The sequence below is a fragment of the Loxodonta africana genome, chromosome 3 (genome assembly GCF_030014295.1).
Source record: "Loxodonta africana isolate mLoxAfr1 chromosome 3, mLoxAfr1.hap2, whole genome shotgun sequence".
Lineage (NCBI taxonomy): Eukaryota > Metazoa > Chordata > Mammalia > Proboscidea > Elephantidae > Loxodonta > Loxodonta africana.
In genome coordinates this window covers 62,734,299-62,758,049 of record NC_087344.1, presented here as the reverse complement: position 1 = coordinate 62,758,049, position 23,751 = coordinate 62,734,299, and the positions used below count along the sequence as shown (strand labels likewise).

General features: G+C 51.2%; 2 protein-coding genes across 6 annotated transcripts in view; one reads left to right on the top strand and one right to left on the bottom strand.

Annotated features, from left to right (window-relative positions):
- Positions 1-2,308, bottom strand: part of LOC111752025 (uncharacterized) — a 29,022-nt gene extending 26,714 nt beyond the window's left edge. The window contains exons 1-2 of the mRNA XM_064279936.1: positions 2,157-2,308; positions 1,466-1,614 (exon numbers count right to left, since the gene is read on the bottom strand). Coding sequence (XP_064136006.1) covers positions 1,466-1,614; positions 2,157-2,308 — 301 coding nt within the window. The remainder of the gene's footprint in view (positions 1-1,465; positions 1,615-2,156) is intronic.
- Positions 1,408-23,502, top strand: FGR (FGR proto-oncogene, Src family tyrosine kinase). Of its 5 annotated transcripts, none has more exons than XM_023554410.2 (14): positions 1,408-1,539; positions 9,796-9,911; positions 10,512-10,574; positions 11,586-11,815; positions 12,433-12,535; positions 13,359-13,457; positions 17,734-17,837; positions 18,281-18,430; positions 19,752-19,907; positions 19,992-20,171; positions 20,668-20,744; positions 21,264-21,417; positions 22,207-22,338; positions 22,454-23,502. In XM_023554410.2, exons 4-14 carry the CDS (start codon positions 11,596-11,598, stop codon positions 22,660-22,662), a joined length of 1,584 nt encoding a protein of 527 aa, XP_023410178.1. In that variant the 5' UTR covers positions 1,408-1,539; positions 9,796-9,911; positions 10,512-10,574; positions 11,586-11,595; the 3' UTR covers positions 22,663-23,502. The 5 variants fall into 5 exon arrangements, with proteins under 5 accessions (XP_023410178.1, XP_023410176.1, XP_023410179.1 ...); XM_023554408.2 differs by having other exon boundaries at positions 11,583-11,815; XM_023554411.2 differs by lacking the exon at positions 9,796-9,911.
- The last annotated feature ends 249 nt before the right edge of the window (positions 23,503-23,751 follow it).

Sequence of the window (23,751 nt, the reverse complement as noted above, 5' to 3'; positions counted from 1 at the left end):
GTTCCAAAAATGCAGTCATCATGTTCATTGCTGTTATGGACTGAATTGTGTTCCCCCCAAAAAATGTGTGTCAACTTGGCTAGTCCATGATACCCAGTATTGTGTGGCTGTCCACCATTTTGTCATCTGATGTGATTTTCCTATGTGTTGTAGATCCTACTTCTATGATGTTAGCGAGGTGGGATTATCAGCAGTTATGTTAATGAGGCAGGACTCAATCTACAAGATTAGATTGTGTTTTAAACCAAGCTCTTTTGAGATATAAAAAAGAAGCTGAGCAGAGAGACATGAGGACCTCGTTGCTACTAAGCAAGAGGAGCCAGGAGCTTGTGTCCCTTGGACCCGGGATCCCTGCGCTGAAAAGCTCCTACACCAGGGAAAGATTGATGACAAGAACCTTTGCCCAAGAGCTGAAGCCTTCCTCTGGAGCTGGCACCCTGAATTCAGACTTCTAGTCTCCTAGATGGTGAGAGAATAAATTTCTCTTTGTTAAAACCATCTGCTTGTGGTAAATCTGTTGTAGCCGTGCTAGATAACTAAGACAATTTCCTACAATCACACACACACACACACAGTTACCCTGTGCTCTCCACCCTCCCTGCCTCCCCACCACATATCAACACACACTTCACCATGCAGCCCTCCCTCATGCATCTCTTCCTCTCCAGGGAAGAAGTGATTTTCCTGGTCTTTGGATTAAGCCTGAAGAAGCAACAGTAGTGGGAGGTGAGACTGAACCCCAGACTGAGAAGGAATCAGGGATCCCTATCAGTTGGAAAAGAAGGATCATCTTCCTTTTTTTTTTTTTTAAGACTTGGGAGAAAGGGGCTCTCTCTCCCTCCAGTGTGGCCTGAGGGCAGGTTCCTCTCAAAAGCAGTTTCCTAAGGGAAGGGTCTCTGGCTTCTCCTGCCTGCCTACATCCCTGCCCCAGAGACCGCCTCCTGAGGAAGATAAGGCATCAAGATGGGATCTGAAGTGGATCTGGTGACAACAGCCTGAGGTCAACTGGCTGTGAAAACTTGGCTAAGGCCATCTGGGCCTCAGCTTTCCCAGCTGTAAAAAGGGCAGAGTGGGAAGTGGTCTTCAGGAATAGATAAAAGCCCTTACCTCAAATCCATTGATTCTAGGAGAGCAGGTGTTTCTGGGGGTGAGGAACCTGCTCCTTGGAGGAGGCCTTTGGGAAGGCTGTTCAGGGCTTTGGGGATACTGGGGTGCCGGGATAGGGCTGGGAGAGCCGACCCTGGTAACCCGGAGGAGGCCGGCGGTGGGGGCCGGCGGGTCTGGGATTTGAGGGCCCCTCCCTGATGCGGGCAGCAGGCTGGGGTGGGGGCGTGACTGTGAGTTCTAGCCTCCACAGCCTCCCCGCCGCCGGCCACCGCAGCAGTAAGAGAAGTCTCAAGCGGCTTCCTCCTTCTGCCCAGAGGGGGCGGCGGTCAGAGACGGCGGCACCCCAGTTCTCTCCCACGTCGGCACTCGGCACTGCTGGAAGCGCCAGGTGGCTTGCCCGGGGGTCGCCAGAACCGGCTTCCCCTGGACCAGGTATGCGGGGGCTTCAGATGGGACAAGGGGCTGGAGACAGGGGCCTGGGAGTACGTGGGAGGAGGGCTGAGGGAGCTGGGGGCCAAAGGGGCCCCACCCCGAAAAGAGGAGACCTAGAGAGTGAGATTGATGAAATTTTGGACGGAGCTGAAGGGCTTTCGGGAAAGCGAATGAAGGGGATCCCCAAAAAGATCTGGTGGGCAAGAGAGAGGGAACCTGCAGAGTGAGATTGATAGAATTTAGGAAGGGAGCTGAGTCAGGGAGAGGGACTAAGGGGACCCCCAAAAGGGTCTGGGAGAGAAGCTGAGGGGACCTTGAGAGTGAGAATTTGGGGAGAATCTGAGGGTTCTGGAGAGGGGAACTAGGTTGGGGGACTGGGTGAATCAAGTGAGGGAATTTGCCGAAGGGGCTCAAGGAGAATCACTACGGGAGCCTAGTAGATACCCATACTCCGAATCGGCAGAAGCCAGGGGTGAAGCTTACAGCCAGGAGGGGAGGGAAGGCGACCAGGAGCGCCCCCGAGACCCTTGCGCCGGGCACTGGTGGGCGGGCTCGGCACCGCGAGGGGATTCCTGAAGGCGCTAGAGGCGCGAGTCCCCGCTTCCTGGGGAAGTCACGCTCTCAGCAGGGACCAGCCTCTCTGGGTGCCTCCTCCCCCCCGCCCCCGGTGGCAGTCTCGGTCCGCTTTCCCCTCGGGATCCGGGAATTGCTGGCCGCCCCGACGGAAATCCTGCCTTTGACCGCGATTGCCTGGAGGCGTTGTCTCCATGGCAACGCCGGACGGTGAGGCCGAGCCCCGCCCTTGGCGAGCGTTGGGCCCCTGGCTGGCGAAGCCTTTTCGGTCCCCCTCCCGGCTTCTGGGTCCTCAGTGGGGCGCTGACTTCCCGACAGGGGGGTGAGATGATGAGGCTCAGTGTTCGGGGATCCTGGGGCAAGGATCTGCAGTCTCAGAGACCTGGGTTCTTAGTCAGACTGTGCATTTAACCACGTGACTTTAAGCAAGTTATGCGGCTTCTCTGGACCTCACTTTCCTCATCTGAACAATATGGAGAAATTTGCCCTGCCCATCCCTCTCCCCAGTCATGAAAATCAGGTGCAGAAAATAGTTTGTGCTGACGGATTAAGGGTTATCTGACCCAGCGAGCCTCTCCTTTGCCTTCTCAAAAGCAAGGAAAGGAACCAGAAAGCCTGAGTGTGTCCTACTGACAGGGCTTCCAGGGACCAGCACTGATGTCTAATAAATAAATGTCTGTGGATCTTTGGAGGGCCCACACTGGGGAGGTCAGCAGGTTTGAGACATGTCCCCCATCCCCGTGGCGCCATATCCAGTTGGCCACCCCCTCAGGCGCGTAGTCCCTTGGGTATCCTGAGGCCGTTGGCATCTCTCTGTGCTGGTGGGTGGGGGGGCAGGGCTGTCTTTCCATTTCACAGGTGGGGAGATAGAGGTTCAGGAGGCAATGACTGACAGGGCCAGCAGTAGGGACCTGGACTCCAGGGCATCTTGTCCCTGATGTGACAAAGTAGCTAGAGCTAAGGTATGAGTCCTCACCTCCTTCCTCCCAAGTCCCACCTAGCCCTCTGGAGAAGAGAATGTGGGGTAGGGAGCACATGGAGGAGGGGGAGTGGGTGGAGGAAGGAGAGTAGGTAGAAGACGGTGTGGGAATAATGGACTTTATGGTTCACTCCTGCTCCCCAGTGGGTGTGAAGCTGCGAGCGAAAGTGTGTGAGTGTTTGTATGATCTGGGCTCTGAGGGAGTGAGCAAGAGCATGTAAACTTATATGTGGGTGCTTAGGTGTTCTGTGCACCCACCTGGGGCCAACGTGGGACAGGAAGTGGCCAGACCCTGGGAGGCTGGAGTGGGGAGCAGAGCAGGGGAAGAAGGAGCCAGGGCCCTTTGTGTAAGAAGAGACTGGGCTGGCCTCAGGTGGGAAAGGGCAGGGTAGCTCCCCAGGATTAGTGCAGCACTTCCTGTCTGGCCTTGCCAGAGAATCTAGACTCCAATCCCCCAGCTCCCCCTGGACATCCTTGACTCCCATCTCCTGTGAGCCCTGCGTCCCAAGCAAGGTGGGACTGAAGACTGTGTTTTAGAAGCTGGTGAGTGTTCAGCAACAGATGGGAAACCACTTTTACCCACAAAAAGTGAAGAAAACTCAGCTGGTACCTTCAGGACCAAGTGGAGGGTAAATCTGGCAAGGCAGATAGGCCATCTCATCCCTCCCCACACCCTGCAGTGCACACCTGGCCCCTAGCCCCACCAGAGCAGTAGAGTCAGAGTGGGGCATTTCTCCTTAGGCCCCAGGCATTCAAGGGCAGGAGGTTGTGAGGCTTCTAGAAAGGCTGGTGTTTAGTGAGGGGGATGGAGGCCCAATGAGAGGCTTCAGTGAGGGGGATGGGGCTCAGTAGGGCACTTGGGTTCAGTGAGAGCTCTGAGGGTGAAGTAGGGAGAATCTTCGATCAGGGGATCCAGGTCTTGGTAAGGGGTGGGGTGCAGGGGGCTGAGGTGGCCTGCAGACTTTAGACTTGTTCACCCCCTTGCCCCTCCAGCCCTGGCCTGCCTCCTGACCAGCCCAGGGTCTTGAGGAGAAGCCGGAACTCTTGCAGGCCAGTGGTTTCCTGTGGCTGCCCCAAGTCCCAGTTCCCTTTTGGTGAAATCCCCCAGGCATCAGGGCCAGCTCAGCCCTCCCCACTTCACCCAGGGAACTTCTCCTTCTCTCAGCCCTGCCCAGCCCTGCCCCTGGGCCTCCACCTACTCCCTGCTTTAGAGGGGGCTTCCTCAAGGGAAAGGAGGGGAAGTGAAAGTTAATTGAGCATCTAATGTGTCTCTGGTGCTTTGAGGTGCTTGACCTCATCAAATGCTCAGAAGCAACCCCATGAGGAAGAGATTTGTATTACTATTTTATAAGCAAAGAGACGGCATCTCAGAGAGGAGAAGTTATTTGTCCAAGGTCTCAAGCTAGTTGGCAGGCAGGGTAGAATTTGAGCCCAAATCTGTCTCCAGATCCCAGAGATACACCAAAATCCTGATATGGCTTTGGGAAGTATGACCTCAAGAAAGAATGAGTGGCAGGAAGATAAGGCATGTCTTAGTTATCTAATGCTGCTCTATAACAGAATTACCACAAATCGTTTTACCAAACAGAAATTTACTTTCTTACTGTTTAGGAGCCTAGAAGTCTGTAATCCAGGGAGCCGGGGAAAGATTTCTCCCTCTGTTGGCTCTAGGGGAAGGTCCTTGTCTCTTCAGCTTGTCCTTGTCTCTCTTCTTTGGCTCCTTGGTGATCTTCATGTGGTGTGGCATCTATCTTACCCCATCTCTGCTGGCTTCTCTGTGTCTAATCTGCTTGGTTTATATCTCAAAAGCGATTGATTTAAGATACACTGGACACTAATACTGCCACATTAACATAACAAAGAAAACCCATTCCCAAATGGGATTATAACTACAGGTCTAAGGGTTAAGATTTACAACACATATTTTTGGAAGGATATAATTCAATCCATAACAAAACTGTCCAGTCAATTCTGACTCATAGTGACTCTGTAGAGTAGAACCGCCCTATAGAGTTTCCAAAGAGCAGCTGGTGGATTCAAACTGCTGACCTTTTGGTTAGCAGCCGTAGCTCTCAACTGCTGTGCCACCAGAGCTCTAAATTTTCCCTATCTTGTTTCTTTTCTGAATTTATGTCTTTTCATTTCACTTTTCAAAAGGAGCAATATGTTAAATGTAATCTTGGTCTCTGCAGGTATGCAGTAAGTTTTGTATTCAACTTTACCTGAGTATGTCCATAATTAAGGAAGCCCTTTGGTGGTGTAGTGGTTAAGTGCTACGGCTGCTAACCAAAAGGTTGGCAGTTTGAATCCACCAGGAACTTCTTGGAAACTCTATGAAATTGACTTGATGTCAACAGGCTTGGTTTTTGGTTTTGGTCAGGACTAAGTAAAAGTAAAAGAGTTGAAAAGTAGCAAAACCTATCAAGGGATGAGGCAAAAGCACGCAGATAATTAACATCACTAGGCTATGTACATTTTGAATTGTTTTTGTCTCAAAGAGAAAAGTATCATTAAACTTGAGATCACAATATCCTTCTAAATCTTGAAACCTATCCACTCATGTTTATAGACTAGGGTTTTGCATATATTTATGATAATGTTGTTTAAAACATTAGCACTAATTCATTCTGTCATCTGTCCCTACCCACATATACAATAAAAATAAAGTCCTCAAACTACTAGTAATTAAAAAGAAAGAAAGGAAGGATGGGTGGGCCTGGGGCTTCCATGTCCTAGAGTAGAAGCGGGCCTCACCCTTGAGTGATGGAAGGTGGCTCCCTACCAGGTGGCCAACTGCCATATGGCCAAGGTGGTATGTTCAGTTGACCAGGGGCTGGGGAGGAAGTGTGACGTTCACCTGTCAGAGAGCATGACCTCTTGCGCAAGCCTTAGAGAACACTACCATGGCACTGGAAACAGAACTCTGGGCCTGAGTCTTGGCTTCGTGTTCTCTAGCTGACTGTGTAACCTTGGGCAAGTCACTTCTGCCTCACACACAAAAGAAACAAGACATTCCTGTAAGGTCACAAAACTGGGCCCGGGGGCCACTCAGGAGGAGGGGGTGGGGGGCATGTCAAAGGGGAGATCCTGTGGTTCAGGGCTGGACCTCAACTCTGCACACCCACAACCTGCTTTTGACTTTAATGGGGCTCTGGGAGCCAACTCCTGTCAACCAGATAGTCAAGAGACATATTCATAAACCAGACCCAAGTTCCTATAGTACCCAGAACTCTTGCGGCTGCTCTGAGCTGCTTCCTTTCTGGTGTTAACAGGCAGCCAAATTCAGCTTGGAGGAAAGAAAGACCTGGATTCAGGTTCCAGGGTTTTGAAAATCCGATACTGCCTGTGAGACCCTGGGCAGATCACTCCTCCTGTGTGCTGTCATGGAGATTTAAGAAATTCATGTCTGTAGAGCAGGCAGCACAGGGCCTGGCACGTAGCAGGTGTTCCTTAAGGGACAGACATTGTTGCTTTGACTAAGAACATAAAATAGAACCACACTTAACCCCAAACAGTGCAAATTGATTGGAATCGCACTTTAACTTCCCTTACTTGCTGTGTAATCTTGGGCAAGTTACTTAACAGCTCAGTGCCTCAGTTTCCTCATCTGTAAATAAGGTAATGATAAAACCTAACTCAGAGTATTATTAAATGAAATCATCCCTGGAATTTGCTTGGCAATGTCAGAGACTGAGGTGTTTAATAAATGAGCATTTTTTACTAATAGTTATGGCCACTCAAACTGGTGGTAAGTGGTTGGGATCAAAGCAAGAGGAAGACGAAGAATCCTGGGGACTATTTTCACACAGATGCCAAAGCAGAGAGGACCCAACCTGCCTCTTCTCTCTTTTTTTCTGTCTTTGTCTCTTTAGTTCTCTATCTGCCTCTGAGTTTTTTATTCATCTCTCTGTCTCTGTCTCCATCTCTTTGCCTTTTCTTTCTACCTCTCATTTCGGTCTCTCTTAGTCTCTGTTTCTGGAAGTGATGTGCTGGAACCAGCTAGCACTGGCTCCAGGGAGCTGATTCTGCACATTTCTCCCCACCCCGGCATTCAGTGAAGTCACTTCGGTAGCTTGAAATCAGCTGTGGTGGGAATATTTACACCACGGAAATCAGCAAACGCTACACATCAGGTCTTTATGGTTTGTTCTTTGTTTGAGAGCTGGTTTACCAGCTCACCACTTTGTGTTTCTCTTTGTTTCTTTTTTCTGTCTCTCTGTCTTTGCATCTCTCTGTTCTTATGTCTCTCTGGCTCTCTCAGTCTCTTTGTTTTTGTATCTCTCAATATCAGCCTCTCTCTTTGCTTTTTTTTTTTTGTCCCCCCCGCCCCCCCGCCCACAGAGCCACATGAGCATGGCACATTCAGTGTGAGCCATGCTCTCCTTGCCCTGGGCCATGGAGACCCCAGACCCTGTGCCTCACACTCTTCATCCCACACCCCGTTAACGCCCTCAGCATGGTCCACAGAGAGCCAGGCCCAGGTGGGGCTTCATCTCCAACAAGCCTAGGAGTATTATCACCCTGAGATCTGCCCACCTCTGCCCACTGACCATGGCTCCTGATTGGCTCTGGCTGTCCGCCCTGCTAGGGCCCTTCCTAGGCCCACAGAGCTCTTTGCTCCTTTTCAGAGGCTGTTAGCCTCTGACTCCACCCTCCCCCACCCCAACTCCAGGCATGCAGAATTCAGGGACCTTTTTTTTTTTTTTTCTGGGACTGGTGTAGAAGCATTGTGGCAATGCGTACTTGAGTATTGCTACAAGTGGCAACCTTATATCTGTGTGTGTAGAGGTTATATAAGTTTGTATCCTACAGAGGGAAGCTCTGTGTATGGTGGAAAGGGGGAGGCTGTGTATCCCTATGGGGGCTCTGTGCATCTATGCATACTTACAGGAATGGCTGTGACTATCGTGTCTATGACACTCAGTGAAGAAAAGTGGTTGAGACCTCAGACTCTGGAGCCAAATGCTAGGATACATCATCTGTGTGACCTTGGGCAAGTTTCTGAACTTCTGTGTCTCAGTTTCCTCATCAACAATAATACGCTAATGAACCACAACTACCACCACCTCCACCAGACTGACTCCAGCACAATCAGATGGTGCCCAGCTACCACCACCAACTGCTCTCACAGGGATCACAACAGGGGCTCCAGGACAGAGCAGGAGAATAATGCAGAACAAAATTCAAACTCACATACAAAAAAAAAAAAAAAAAGACCAGACTTACTGGTCTGACAGAGACTGGAGAAACCCTGAGAGTATGGCCCCCGGACACTGTTTTAACTCAGTACTGAGGTCACTCCTGAGGTTCACCCTTCAGCCAAAGATTCGACAGGCCTATAAAACAAACAATAATAACACATATAGTTCAACAATGTATATAAGACTAAGTGGGCACACCAGCCCAGGGGCAAGGACCAGAAGACAGGAGAGGACAGAAAAGCTGCACAAATGCAAATGGGGAACCCAAGGTCGAGAAGTGGAGAGTATTGATGTGTCACAGGGTTGGCAACCACTGTCACAAAACATTGTGTATTAATTGTTTAACGAGACACTAATTTGCTGTGTAAACTCTCACCTAAAACAGAATTAAAAATAATAATAATAATACATCACAGGGCTGCTGTGAGAATAAAATGGGTGTTATATGCAAAATGCTTAATGTAATGCCTGGCACATAGCAAGTGCTATAAATCCTGTTTTGCCATTCTTGGACAGAGGCTGTATGTGTGTGTATATGTATCTGTGTGTAGATGGGTGTGAGTGTGTATGTACTGGGAGCATGTGTGTGGAGGCATATGTATATGGATGGGTATACTTGAAGATGTATATGTCTGTGAATCTGTACAGGAGAGCTCGGAGTCTCTGTACGTGAGGTGCAGTGTGTAGCTGTGGTAATGTGTGTGTGTCTATGCATGTGTTGGGAGGATTGTGTGGATCTGGGTGTAAGCTGTGTATGCCATTTGGAGACCTGTATTCTCACCCTGTAACCTTTATATTCTTATCCCCATCTCCCCTCTCACCAGGCTCTGAATTTCCTTCAGCAGGGCCCTGGGTGCCCCCTTCCCCACTTTCATCCTCTTTCCTGGCCCTTACTACCAGTACCCTGGGGCCTAGCAGACAGAGTGGTTTCACCCTGAGGGGAAGGATCCTGGGGTGAAGATCTCAGCAATGGCCTGGTGAACAGGGGCTATTTTAGGGCAAGTCTCTCACCACAGCCCGCCTCGAAGTTCACCACGTGGGTGATATTTCCACCACCAGCACCACACCCCCGCCCCCCCGGCAATGCACACAGGAGAACAGTTACACTGAAGTGTGAGAGGGGTTGGTGGGGCTAGGGTGGAGGTTAGGGCACTAATGTGATAGAGCCATTGGCCAGGTAGCTAGATCTGGTGGATCCAGGAAGGCTTCCTGGAAGAGGTGAGTGATACCGTGTACAAAGGACAGAACCCAGAGAGAAGAGGAAGATTCTGTAAGGGAAGCAGAAAGGCAAGGGAAAGACCCTTGTCCCCAGCCCTCAGGCTCCTCTAGGGGAAGAAATCAGGGTTCACTGGGTCAGCCTTACCCCACAACTCTCCATTCCTCTCACATCTTAGCAAACCATGTCTTCCCCCCAGCCAGTTCCTCTCTGAGTGTTGCAATGGCAGTTTCTGATGGCGGGTGGGGGACACTTGCTCAATGACCCTTTCACACTGTCACTTGAAGGAAAAAGCTGTCAGGAAAGACTTGGCTCATTTGGGAGGCTCCCCCAGGGACCCCGGTGGCCCCAGCTCCTGGCCTAGACCTTTCCTTGATGTGTGGATACAAGTAGAGCTGTGAGGGTATGTATGTACCTTTGCCCTGTGGTCAAATGTGACCCTGGGACTGCTGGGGTTTACACAGCCTCGGGGGGGAACAGAGGTAGGGGCCAGGGAGGGGCTTGTTTTAGGAGACAGCGACTGGGGGCCTCTGAGTGAGCTGAGCATGGCTTGTTAGAAATCCAATTAAAGCAATGGGTAAATATAAAATACGCGCAGCTGAGTGTGCTCAGGAGGTGCCTGTGTGCATGTGGATATGTGTGTGTGCTCCCATGCATCCGAGCCTGGGCTGGTGTGAGAGTTAGTTTGTGTTGATGTGTGGTTGTTGGCAAGACACTCGCGCAAGTGTATGCCATGTTGGTTGTGACTGTGTGGTGGTGTGTGTGTGACTGTGTTGGTGTGTCGGGTGGATATGAGTATGAGAGGGTTGGTGTGGGTGGTGTGTCCTACACGAGGGTGAATATGTAAGTGTGCCAGGGTTGCTGGGAAGGAAAATGAAGGCGGGAGTCATGCTGGGGCCAAGCCCAGGCCCTCTGGCTTCCGGAGGCGGCTGGAGCTGGGCAGCTGGCTTGCAGGAACATTGGCAGGGCCTTCAATTTCCATGTCCTTCTGTCTCCCCCTCAGGTCCTTGGCCCCTCCCAAAGACCATGCCACAACCCCACTGACCCAGCAGTTGGGACCTGAGGGGTGAGTGGAAGGAGTGGGAGTGGAGGGCCTTCAGGGTCAGGAAATTGGGTGGGGGTGGCCTTCCTGGTCTCCACAGTTCCTTACAGCCCCCTCCTCTGACACAGGCCTGTTGCTAGGTAACAGATGGGGGGAGCCAGAATGAGGCAGCTTGAGAGGCCAGAGGCTGGACCCACAACGGGAAATGGCCTTGATCCCCCTCTGCAGGGAGTCTCCAGGTGCAGGCACACAGCTCTCAAACACACTCACATAGATATGCACATACACAAACAGAGAAAGAGACACACACTCAGATGCACAGAGACCTGCACATATACTCACACCGACCTGCACACAGAAACATGCACACACACAGACAGGCATTTACACTCCCACACAAAGCTATGCACACAGTTATAGACACACAGACACATAGTCACCTAGTCACACAGGCCTGCACACACAGAGATACATACACACACAGAGACAGGCACCCATATACACACTCACACAGAGACACGTACATACTCACACTCATACAGATGTGCACACTCACAGATACACACACAGAGCCATGCCTGTGTGCAGAGACATGTACACACACTCATATATACACACACAGACACAGCATTTGCACAGCTACACATACACAGAGCCACACTCCCACAAGCAAATTTACACATACTTAAAACCCAGTGCCCTACACATACTTAGAGACACACAGAAGACACACATGCACGAGCACACTGAAGGAGTCAGAGAAACACAACATATCAAAGCTATCAATCAGAGGCAAAAATATGTAAATAAACAGCATCATCCCAATGTAGAAAATCAGCCACAGAGCTGCAGTCTCAAGTGGATGGGAAGAGAAGTGCTAAGGACACACATGTCACCCTGAGGGTCCAAACACACCCATGCAGCCAGGAGGTAGACCCCATGGGGATCTCCTCTGTGTGTGTGCGAGTGTGCGTGTGCATAAGGTGGTACACCTGGCAGGGCCTCCCAGTGAGGTATACCCCCATTCTGTAGCAGGGCTCCTGGAATGGGCTGTGTGTTCTGCAAGAAGCTGGAGCCGGAGTCCAAGGAGGATATTGGCCTGGAAGGAAACCTCAGGGGCTATGGGGCTGGTGACCGCTATTGCCCTGACCCCACTCAGGCCCGGTCTGTGTCCTCCTTTGCCCACATCCCCAACTACAACAACTTCTCCCCTTCACCCACCAGCCCTGCTTTCCTTGATGGTAGCACCATCAGGGGCATCTCAGGTGAGTCCAGTAGGCTGAGGTAAGGGGGGAGATGCGTGGTGATGGAGGCAGGCTGCCTGGAACCTGGGAGAAACTGGGGGAGGGAAGGCTGGGGTCTTGTTCTTAGGAGCCTCCAGTATGACATGGGAGACACAGCCCTCTTTCAGGAGCACAGTCTGAGGAAGTATTTACATCCAGCCCTGTCTTCAGAAACTCCAGTTTCAGGGGTAGACATAACTCTCTTCTCAGGGGCCTCCAGTCTAAGAGGGGGACCCAGATGGCAGATACAAGTGGTAAAGAGAACGCTCTTGCCCTCTTGGGTGCCATTCCCTAGGTGGAAAGGCTTCCTGGTGGGGAAAACGAAGAGTAGACAACCTGGGGATTCCCCAGGGTTGGCAGGGTGGGCTTGAACGTGTATGCCCTAAATCCATGGGTTGAGGGTTGGGCAAGCTATGAACCCCAAATCAGAAATCCACTGGACTCCAAAGGCCTTTGAGAACCACAGCACTGCAGCAATATGGGGGGGTTGGGGGGCTGTGGAGGCCCACAGTGCCTGGATGAGGAAAAAAAAAAAAAAAAAAAACCCATGGGACCCCAGTCCTATGCCCTATCCTGCTGAGTAGCCTTGACTCTGGCAGGGACTGGGGTGACCCTGTTCATCGCCCTGTATGACTATAAGGCCCGGACAGAGGATGACCTCACCTTCACCAAGGGCGAGAAGTTCCACATCCTGAACAATAGGTAAGTGACCGGGCCACCCAGCTGAGTGCACAGCCTGGGCTGGGAGCAGGACTGGGAGAGGAATCCTACCTGGTCTCTGTTCTCAGACGCCCCCAGCCTAGTGGGGGAGCCAAACACACCACACGATGGTAATAACTAGGTGATTGTTACCATATGAGGAAAGCATGAGGGAGTGTGGACACAGACACCAAACATGGTCCCCAGGGTGGGGGTGGTTAGGGCAGGTTTCTTGGAGTTGAGTCGGTGACTTTTCAGCTGAGACCAGAAAGATGAATAGACATGGAAGCAAAAGGTGAGAAAAGTGAAAGTGAGACAGAATGAGAACGCCCGATGGCTCCCAGGAGCCACAGTGGCTCTATATAGGTGGAGCGGAAGCATGAGGTGCAGAATGGAGAGAGCAGAGGCTGGAGAGGGGGTGGGAACAGGGGCAGCAGGGCTTTTTCAGCTATGCTGAGGTGTCTGGATTTTATCCAGAAGGAAATGTGAAGCCATTGGAAGCTTTTCAGTGGGAAAGTGACCTACTTAGCTGTGTACTGTATCCCTGACCCCCAGCTCAACTGAGGAGCCAAGGGAGGAAGCCTGGAGGCCCAGATGTCCCCAAACATCTCCCTTCACAGGGAAAAATCTTCCTGGGCAGCTGCAATAGCTGTGGGCAAAGCAGGAAAAAGCCCTTGGGGAGGGGGGTCTAAGGTGAAGGGTTGGCAGGGTCAGTCTCTGCCAAATCCTCAGTGTGGCCTTGCCTGGCCCAGGGGGCCCCAGAGGCTGGAGCTGCCACTGATCACCTCCCCCTCCCCACTCCCCTCCTTCCCCCCCCCCCCTGCAGTGAAGGTGACTGGTGGGAGGTTCGGTCCCTCACCTCCGGACAAACTGGCTACATTCCCAGCAACTACGTGGCCCCTGTGGACTCCATCCAGGCTGAAGAGTAAGTGGAGGTGGAAAGGAGGCCAACGCTGGCCTAGGACCCTGGAGTCCAGACTCCCAGGCCACCTCTTGGGCAAGTCATTGTTTCCCTCTGAGCCTCAATCTCTGTATCTACATTGTGAGAATAAAAGACAGTGATGATAACAGTAATAGTAGATAATACTAGCATGTACTGTATTCTGCGCACTATCGAAAGTGCTTTCCATAGATTAACCTTGCAGTAAATATTATGATGTTTTACAAATGAGGAAACTGAGGCACAGAGAAATTAAATAGCCTTCCCGAGTTCACACAGCTTGTAAGTAGGTGGAGCTAGTATTGGAACCCAGATAGCCTGGATGCATTTGCTAGGCGTATACGTATTTCCTCTCAATGATAACAATGGTGTCTGAGCTTTAAAAATGTAAAGGGCTAACCAAATGCAAGGGGCATTACTTAGAATTAATTCTATTAAGGAGGCAGGGAAGTACCATCGACAGAGCACTTTTATATATGTGAGATACTATAACAGGTTCTTTTTTTTTTTTTTTAATTAATTTTTATCAAGCTTCAAGTGAACATTTACCATTCCAATCAATCTGTCACATGTAGGTTTACATACATCTTACTCCCTTCTCCCACTTGCTCTCCCCCTATTGAGTCAGCCCTTACAGTCTCTCGTTTCGTGCCAATTTTGCCATCTTCCCTCTCTCTCTATCTTCCCATCCCCCCTCCAGTCAAGAGTTGCCAACACACTCTCCAGTGTCCACCTGATTTAATTAGCTCTCTCTTCATCGGCATCTCTCTCCCCCCCACTGACCAGTCCTTTTCATGCCTGATGATTTGTCTTCGGGGATGGTTCCTGTCCTGTGTCATCAGACGTTCTGGGGAGCATTGTCTCTGGGATTCCTCTAGTCTCAATCATACCATTAGGTATGTTCTTTTCATGAGAATTTGGGGTCTGTATCCCATTGGTCTCCTGCTCCCTCAGGATTTGTCTGTTGTGTTCCCTGACAGGGCAGACATCGATTGTGGCCGGGCACCAACTAGTTCTTCTGGTCTCAGGATAATGTAGGTCTCTGGTTCATGTGGCTCTTTCTGTCTCTTGGGTTCTTAGTTGTCGTGTGACCTTGGTGTTCTTCCTTTCCCTTTGCTCCAGGTGGGTTGAGACCAATTGATGTATCTTAGGTGGCCGCTTGTTGGCATTTAGGACCCCAGGCGCCACAATTCAAAGTGGGATGCAGAATGTTTTCATAATAGTATTATTTTGCCCATTGACTTAGAAGTCCCCTCAAACCAAGTTCCCCAGACCCCAGCCCCTGCTCCGCTGACCTTTGAAGCTTTCATTTTATCCCGGAAACCTCTTTGCTTTTAGTCCAGTCCAATTAGGCTGACCTTCCTTGAATTGAGTGTTGTCTTTCCCTTCACCCAAAGCAGTTCTTATCTACAGATTGATCAATAAAAAGCCCTCTCCCTCCCTCCCTCCCCCTTTGTAACCACAAAAGTATATAACAGGTTCTTGACCTACTTTGATTCATTTAATTCTCACAATAATAGTATTGATATTACTATTGTCCCATTTTACAGATGAGGAAATTGGGATTCATAAAAGCTTTTTTACTTATTCTCACATATGCATGCACACATATATGGGAAATAGAAAGGATTGGAGACATTTTGCAGAGCGCACCAGGATTTAGTGACTGATTTGCTATCAGACTATGGGGAGTGGTGGGAGGGGAATCAAGGTGATTCAAAGTCTTCTTGAGTGACTGAGTGGGTGATGGTGCCATTTGCTAAGGTGGGGAACACAAGAGCAGGTACAGGTTTGAGGGCAATAATGAGTTCTGGGGGCGGGGGCTTCGATGGGCTGAGATTCACTGGGAGGAGCACCCAAATGGAGGAAGCTGTCCGCAATTAGATTAGGTTGTGCTTTGTGCAAGGAGTGCCCAGCCCCTGCCAAGCCATGTCCCTGAATCAGCCCAGAGGAAGGGTCACGTTTTCCTAACTAGCACTAAGACTCTTCACATCTTTGTTGTGGCCCTTGCAGAGGGCTGGGGTGGAAATTTGGGACTCATCAGAGATCAGCACTAAAACTGCATAGGAGGGTGAAGAAAGAGGAGGGTGAGTGAGAAAGAGATCGGACCTAGGACCCAGCTTGGGAGAAATCTGCCCTTGAAGGAGAAGAAGCCATGGAGAAAGAGGAGGAAAATCAGACCAGGTTGAGTCAGAACAGCCAAGAGAGTAGAGGGGAAGTTTCAAGAAACAAGAGAGGGAGTGTCAGAGGCTGCTGGCTACTGATTTGGCAATGGGGGTGACCTTGGTAAGAGATGCCTCCCTACACAGTGGGGGTGGGGGCCAGACAGAGTGGGGTAGGAAGTGGGAGGTGAGGAAGCAGAGACCCAGGTGTGAAACACTTTCAAGTGAAGAGTGGTGTGAGATATAGCAGACGGTTGATGGCAAGATAGGGCTTAAAACAGTTTGCTTTGGAGAGGAAGAAATTTGGGCATCTTTAGAGGTTGATGGGATAGAGAGGCTGCAGATGGGGGCTGCTGAGTGGGAAGTCCCTGAGCAGAGGGAAGTGGGCAGGGCCTAGAGCTGGAGTCGGGTGAGGCCTTAGCCTGGGGAGTAAGAGGCAGAGAAGAAAGGAGGAGTGATAATACGGAGGGCAGGTGGTTTCTGGGGGTTCATGTTTGTGTCGACGTCTTGGGGTCAGGGTCACGAAGCTCTGAGAGGGCGCAGTGCAGTATTGTGGTTAAGAGCACAGGCCCTAGAACAGACAGCTTGGGTTCCTATTCTGGCAACACAGCTCAAGAGCGATGTGGTGTTAGGCACATTGCTTAACCACTAGGTATCTCAATTTCCTCATCTGTCTAATGTAGGAAAGGAGCCTGGTTGTACAGTGGTTAAAGCACTTGGCTGCAAACTGAAAGGTCAGTGGTTTGAACCCAACAGCTGCTCCTCGATGGCAATGGGTTTTTTTGCTGTTATTTTTGTTTTCTATGGAGGGCGATAATAATACCTACCTCACAGTGTTATTTTGAGAATTAAATGCATAAATATATGTATTAGAGTGGAGCTCAACACAAAATAAGTGTTCCTATTATTATACTGGAAACCCTGGTGGCGTAGTGGTTAAGAGCTATGGCTGCTAACCAAAATGTTGGCAGTTTGAGTCTACCAGGTACTCCTTGGAAATTCTGTGGGGCAGTTCTCTGCCTATGAGTTGATATTGACTTGACTTGACAGCAATGGGTTTGGGGTTTTTTTGGTATAATTATATTAGTTATTAAATAAGTAGCTAATGTCATGGTGTAGGTGGAGGCAGGGCTGATGGCTTTGAAAAAAACTTGGTCTTGCCTACACAGCCCTTGGACAGTTCCTGCTTCTGTATCATGCTTGCCCTCCTTGCCACTTCACTTCCAATGCCTCCTCTGCTCCCCAAACTGTATCTAGTACTCTAGGTGTGGACCAACCAACCCAGAGTTCACCGAAACTGCTGGCCCCCTCCCTTGATTTGGAAACCATGCTTATTTTAATTGAGCCCAAAATGGTCATGGGCCAGTTAAATGACATCTGAGTTGTCTACGTGGCCTATGGTCACTTCGACTTCCCCAGTATACTTGAGCAGTTAGTTTAGAGCTACAATACAATCCTAGAAAGAATTCCTATAAGACAGCAGGAGTGGCTGAGGCCTGAGGCTAAAGCTGAGATTGAGGACAACATCCGAAATTAAGAGAGTGGAAGAAGAGCAGCAGTTAGAGCCAGGCAGCAGCAGACAGAGAAGGAGGAGCAGGACAGAGTATTGCTCAAGAGGTCAAAGAGGACAGTGGGAGTGGGGAGAGGGATCTGAGCGACTGCCTGGGTTGGTGGGAAAACCACTAAAGTGGGCAGCAGAGGTAGAGCTCCTCAGCCAGCCTTGTGGGCAGATCACTTCCCCTCTCTGAGTCTCAAGTCACTCATCTGTGAAAGGAATGCATACAGGGGCTGAAGCAAGATGGACTAAGGGCCTGTGGCACCCTGATAAGTCATTAGTGACTGAGGTTCTATCAATTTCAATACAAGAGACGCCCAGAGAGTAGAGAGGTGAAGCCTAACCTTTATGGGCACCTGCTGTGCACCAGGCATCTTACATCCCCCTTCTCTGTGACCCTCACGGCCAGCCTTTGTGACAGGCATATGAGCCCCATTTTACAGGTAAGGAAATTGAGGCTTGGCTTGTGAAGTGACTTTGCTCAGAGAGGCTGAGTTGGAGTTTGAATGGGGTGTACCTGACTCTTGCCGGCCCTTCCCAACAGGTGGTACTTCGGAAAAATCGGGAGGAAGGATGCGGAGAGGCAGCTGCTCTCTCCTGGCAACCCGCAGGGGGCCTTTCTCATTCGTGAGAGCGAGACCACCAAAGGTGGGGGAGGTGCCACAGCGGCGGGGGCAGGGGTAACTAGGAGCCCCAGCGTAGTGGGGTGGAGCTAGGCCAGTCTGGAGGGGCTTGGGTCAGGGCCAGGGATGAATTACCCAACAAACGAGGTACCCACGGGCTTTCTTGTGCCTATTTATTAATGTGTAGTGCACAGTTTCACCTGATGTGATGAAACTCATATGAAATTCTGCACTACAGATTAGTAAATAAACACAATTAACCCGTGCGTACCTTGTTTACCAGTTAATTCACCCCTGATGAGGGCTAAAACTGACTAGGTCTATACTGGGCGGTGGGGCCAAGACTGGGGCTGAGTTAAAGGGATGGGGCCATCACAGAGTCCCCAGCCTGTGGAACCTCTCCCGGCTCCCAAACCTGGGATGGGAAGGTGGTGAGCAAGCAGGCCCGAAGTTGCCTCTTCCCCACAGGTGCCTACTCCTTGTCCATCCGGGACTGGGACCAGACCAAAGGCAATCACGTGAAACATTACAAGATCCGCAAGCTGGACACAGGAGGCTACTACATCACCACGCGGGCCCAGTTCAACACAGTGCAGGAGCTGGTGCAACATTACGTCGGTAAGAGCGACCCCCCCAGGTTGGAGGGGACTTAAGTACCCTGAACCAACACGCTGATGCGTTGTCCAGATGGGGAGTTCGAGACCGAGGCCCAGAGAAGGAAAGAGTCTCCCAAAGCAGCAGTGGCCGGGCCAGGACTAGAATTCAGGTGTCCTGGCTCCCAGCCCAGGATCCTGCTCTGTGGGATTCTCAAGAAAACTGAGGCGTCCATGGCCAAGTGGCGCCCTCTAACCTCTGAGCGAGGAATTGACCTGTTTCCTACCTCAAGGCCCGAATCTGTTGAAACTCCTGAGCTTTAGTGTTGCAGGTACAACTTAGAAATGGCGCCTGTATTCAAGTAGCTCACAGTCTGGTTAGGGCAACAGACATAAACGACCGTGACAAGAATAAAATCCACACTCAGTCCTTTCTATGTGTCAGGCACTGTTCTAATCTCATCGTATGTGATCATTTCATCCTTATTACAACCTCATCCGAGGTACAGAGAGGCTGAGTAATTTATTCAAGCCTGTAACAATGCTGTGCTAAAGCAGAGATAGGGGCGTCAGAGCCCAGGTGGAAAGAACTGCTCAGAGGCAAGCAAAGAAGACCTGATGGGCAGTGCTGCAAGCCAGCCTGGGCCAGACCATGCCAGCTACAAATGCCTCACCAAGGCCCCAGGACAGGCAGAAAGTCACCATCACAGGTCCCTGAACAGGTGGTGATAGAGGCTGGTCTGCACGTTGGTGAGAAACTCTGGCTGCTGGTGGGAGCTGGTGTGCCAGGGGGCAAGGCAGGCTGAGGGCCAATTAGGAGCTGTGGCTACTGTCCAGGTGAGAGATGAGGGTGGCCAGACTAAAGCAGAGCAGGGGAGTGAGGAGAAACAGACAATTCCAAAGCTGGATAGGAGGCAGAATAGGCCTGACTTGCCAGAGGATTGGTTATGGGATTAAGGAGGAGTCAGTGCCCAGGTTTCTGCCTTGATTAGTTAGGTCAGGGATGAAATACATTGAAGGGTGAAGGCCTTATGTCCACAACTTTGCCTGGAATCCCCAACCTCATTTCCACCTGTCAGAATCCCAGCTTGTCCTTCAAGGCCCAGGTGGGAAGGCCCCTAATTCTTACAGGGATCATCTCTGTCTCTTGGTGCCAGCCCCCTCCCTGGGCACCGACCCTCATGTTCACCGACTGGTGGTCAGGCTGCCTTCTGCCCTGGCTTGCAAACTCATCTTTGGCCCAGTTACTTATAATGATCGTGGGCTCTGGCGTGGAGGCTGGGGTGTGATGAGGAGTGTGTGGAGGTCCCAGCCCGCCTGTGATCTTCATCCTTCCCGCCCCCCAGAGGAGAACGATGGGCTGTGCCACCTGCTCACGCAAGTTTGCACCACCATGAAGCCGCAGACGTTGGGTTTGGCCAAGGACGCTTGGGAGATCAGCCGCGACTCTATCGCACTCGAGCGCCGGCTCGGTACCGGCTGCTTCGGGGAAGTGTGGCTGGGTACGGAGGTCCCGGGGGTCGGGGGGAGGGGCTGGAGCAGGGCTGGAGGTCATCGGGTCCTGACTCGACGCCGCTGCCTGGCAGGCACGTGGAACGGCAGCACGAAGGTAGCAGTGAAGACGCTGAAGCCGGGCACCATGTCTCCGAAGGCCTTCCTGGAGGAGGCGCAGATCATGAAAATGCTGCGACACGACAAGCTGGTGCAGCTGTACGCGGTGGTGTCCGAGGAGCCCATCTACATCGTGACAGAGTACATGTGCCACGGTGAGGTGCGGGATCAGGGGGAATGTCTGGGCGGGATGGGACTTGGGGTCAAAGCCAAGGTGGGTGTTTCTGGGGTGCCACGATCCGTGAGGGGACGAGGGACAGCGCGCAGAGTCCTCCGGTGGCACCCGAGTGAGTGCCGGCCTGGGGGTGGGGAAAGGTGGGGCCTGTCGGGGCGGGGCCGGGGCTGGGGGCGGGGCTTGGGCAGCAGAAGCCGGGATCCCAGATCTGGAGGGATCTGGGGCAGGGTCTGAATGGGGCGTGGCCGGAGACACAGATGTAGGGCGAGGTCAGGGTATCTAGGAGCCGAGCCTGGGCGAGATTTGGGAAGGTGTGAAGCCTATCGGTGTGAGCCTGGGGGCGGGGAGAGAATTTAGGTGAGAGGGCTGGGAGCAGGGGCAGGGCTAGACTGGATGATGTGGTCTGGGAAGGGGAGGAGCCAAGCGAGAGGGGACTGGCCTAGAGCTGGGGCTGGGTCTTGCTGCTGATTTTCTAGGTTCCTTGCTGGAATTTCTCAAGGATCAGAAAAGCCAGAATTTGAGGCTGCCCCAGCTGGTGGACATGGCAGCCCAGGTAAATAGGGATAAAAAAAAAAGAAAAAAAAATTTTTTTTTTTATAGCAGCCTTTATCTCTCAAAAACCAAGCCCGTTGCAGTCGATTGGATTCTGACTCACAGCAACACTTTAGGACAGAGTAGAACCGGCCCCATAAGGTTTCCAAGGCTGTAATGTTTGCGGAAGCAAGAGTGCTACATCTTTCTCCTGGAGAGCGGCTGATGGGTTCAAACTGTCAGCTGGCAGCCAAGTACTTAACCACTGTGCCACCAGGACTCCTCTTGTCTCTCAAACCCCCTTCCTAGTAACCTTCCACAAAACCTGTGTGCTCAAATACCCAGCCTCCCCCTGGAAATGTGGGTCTGCCCACTGAACCATCAGTGGGACCTGAGGCAGGGCACTGCCTCTCTCTGAGCCTCAGTCTCTCCATCTGAAAAATGGGTTTTTCAAATGGTCCCCGAAGGCCCTTCTAGTTCACATAGGCCATATGCTGTGAGCCCACATGGGCTTCCAACTCTCGGTGCCTTGGCTTCCCAGATAGCAGAGGGTATGGCCTACATGGAGCGCATGAACTACATCCACCGTGACCTGAGGGCAGCCAACATCCTGGTCGGGGAGCGGCTGGTGTGCAAGATCGCAGACTTCGGACTGGCCCGCCTCATCACGGATGATGAGTACAACTCACGACAAGGTGCCCTGCCTCACCCCACCTTGTGAGAGCTCCCCAGGGCACCAACGGGCTGCCATGAGGCCCCACATACTCAGGAACCATCCCCTGCCTTAGACCATCCCGGACACCCCCCATCCTGATGTTGTAGCACAAGAGGCAAGTCTGGGTTCAAATCCCAACTCATCCACTTACCAGCCATGTGGTCTTGGGCAAGTCTCTTAATATGTGAGAGCTGCCTTATCTCATTTTCTCATCTGTAAGATGAATATTCAGACAACAGTAAGTCAACAGATATTTATACTAACGACCTACTATGTGCCAAACACTGCTGTAATGCTTGAGTAAGAGGCTGTAGAATCTAATAGTTAAGATCACAGATTGTAGCCAGAATGCCTGGGTACGAGTCCCAGCAACTTATTAGCTATGTGATCTGGGCAAGTTATTTAACTACTCAGTGCCTCCTTTTTCTCATCCCTAAAATGGAGATAATAATAGTATCTACGTTACGAGGGTTTTATGAGGGTTAAATGAGTTAATACATGTAAAACACTTAAAACAGTGCTTGGTGTATAATAAAGGTTGTCCAAGTATTAGCTGTAATTATTAAAAGAATTATTACAGTGTTTGTAAAGTGCCCAGCACTACGCTAGGCACATAGTAGGTGCTGGCCAGATACCAGGTCCTTTCTGCTATGCCCAGAGACCTGTTCACAGCCCCCCAAGATCCCTAGTCCTAAAGATTCCATTCTCTTAATCCAGCTGTTCCCAGGGACCTCCTCACTAACTTTCCCTGCTCCCCTAATCTCTCCAGGGGCCAAGTTTCCCATCAAATGGACCGCCCCAGAGGCTGCCCTCTATGGGAGATTCACCATCAAGTCAGATGTGTGGTCCTTTGGGATCCTGCTCACGGAACTCATCAGCAAGGGCCGAGTCCCCTACCCAGGTTTGCTGGGGGTGGGGTACAGTAAGGGGTGAGGAGATGGACTTGGGGAAGGACTCCCTCCTGGCTGTTCCTTTGGGGAGGCCAGGCCCCCGACTAACAGAACACCACCCTGCAGGCATGAATAATCGGGAAGTATTGGAACAGGTGGAACACGGCTACCACATGCCCTGTCCCCCAGGCTGCCCCAGGTCCCTGTACGAGGCCATGGAACAGACCTGGCGTCTGGACCCAGAGGAGAGGCCTACCTTCGAGTACCTGCAGTCCTTCCTGGAAGACTACTTCACCTCCACAGAACCCCAGTACCAGCCTGGGGATCAGACATAGCCTGCTTGGGCACTGGCCACCTCTCTCGGGGTGCCCACCAGCCCTTATCAATCCCTAGGAATCTGGTCCCAAAGCCCCCAGGCTTAGAATCCTTCAAAGTCCTAGCACATCAAAGCAGATAGGACACTTTGTCACCATCTAGGGCAACCTGCTCATTTTACAGATGGGGCAAATCAAGGCTCAGAACTCATCCCTCACCCACTTTGGCTCCAAACAGTTTTTACCCTTCCCACTTAGGCCCCTTCAGGCCTCTAGCCTGTCCCCAAAATGCTCAGATCATGTCTAGTTATTTATAAAACTATGAATATGCCTTTCATCCTTTATCACCTCTTCCTTCTTTCCTACCCTTCTGTCATCCCATCCTGGCCCAGGCCCCCAGATTTTGCCTCCTACTCTCAATTCTCTTGTGTTTGTCAGTTACAAAGACAGGGAAAATCTTTGCTGGGTCTTTCCACGGGGTGGATGCTGTGGTCCAGGACTGGGGTGCAAGCCCAGGATTGAGGGAGAAGTTGAGGGCTCACCCTCTTCTGATCGTGTGTGTGTTTATTGATTTTTGTAAATAAGGAAAATGACAATATGAATCCTTGAACCATGAAATTCTTCTGAACCTGCTTTTTTGGGGATGTGGCCAGTGGGAGGTGAGTGAAGGATGGTGGCCAGTGGGTGCAGAAAGGGGAGGCGAGACAGTGTCCTAATGCCTACCAAGTGCAGAGCACCCAAGGTATGGAGTTTTAGGGGACCAAAAGTCTGTCTACTCATCCCCATGTAAGTTTAGAACCAGTGGATAGATGGATGCAGAAGACAGTCAACTGGAGATTAAAACATCTCTTTCACTACTGATGTGATGTTTGATTTGCAAAGGGTTTGCTAATTCTTCACCTGATTGAAGCAGATATTCCACTCATCGCTGGCACAACAGGACAACCATAGGCCTCCCCCAACAACTGCAGGAGAGAAGACCACAGCGGAGCCTCTGCAGCTGGCCAATTCCCCAGAAGAGAGCAGAGTGAGGGAAAGAGAAGGCCTGAGATTTAGTCTAGCACAGTGGATCTCACTTAGGGCAGCTGTGTCTCTGAGGGGACTTTTGGA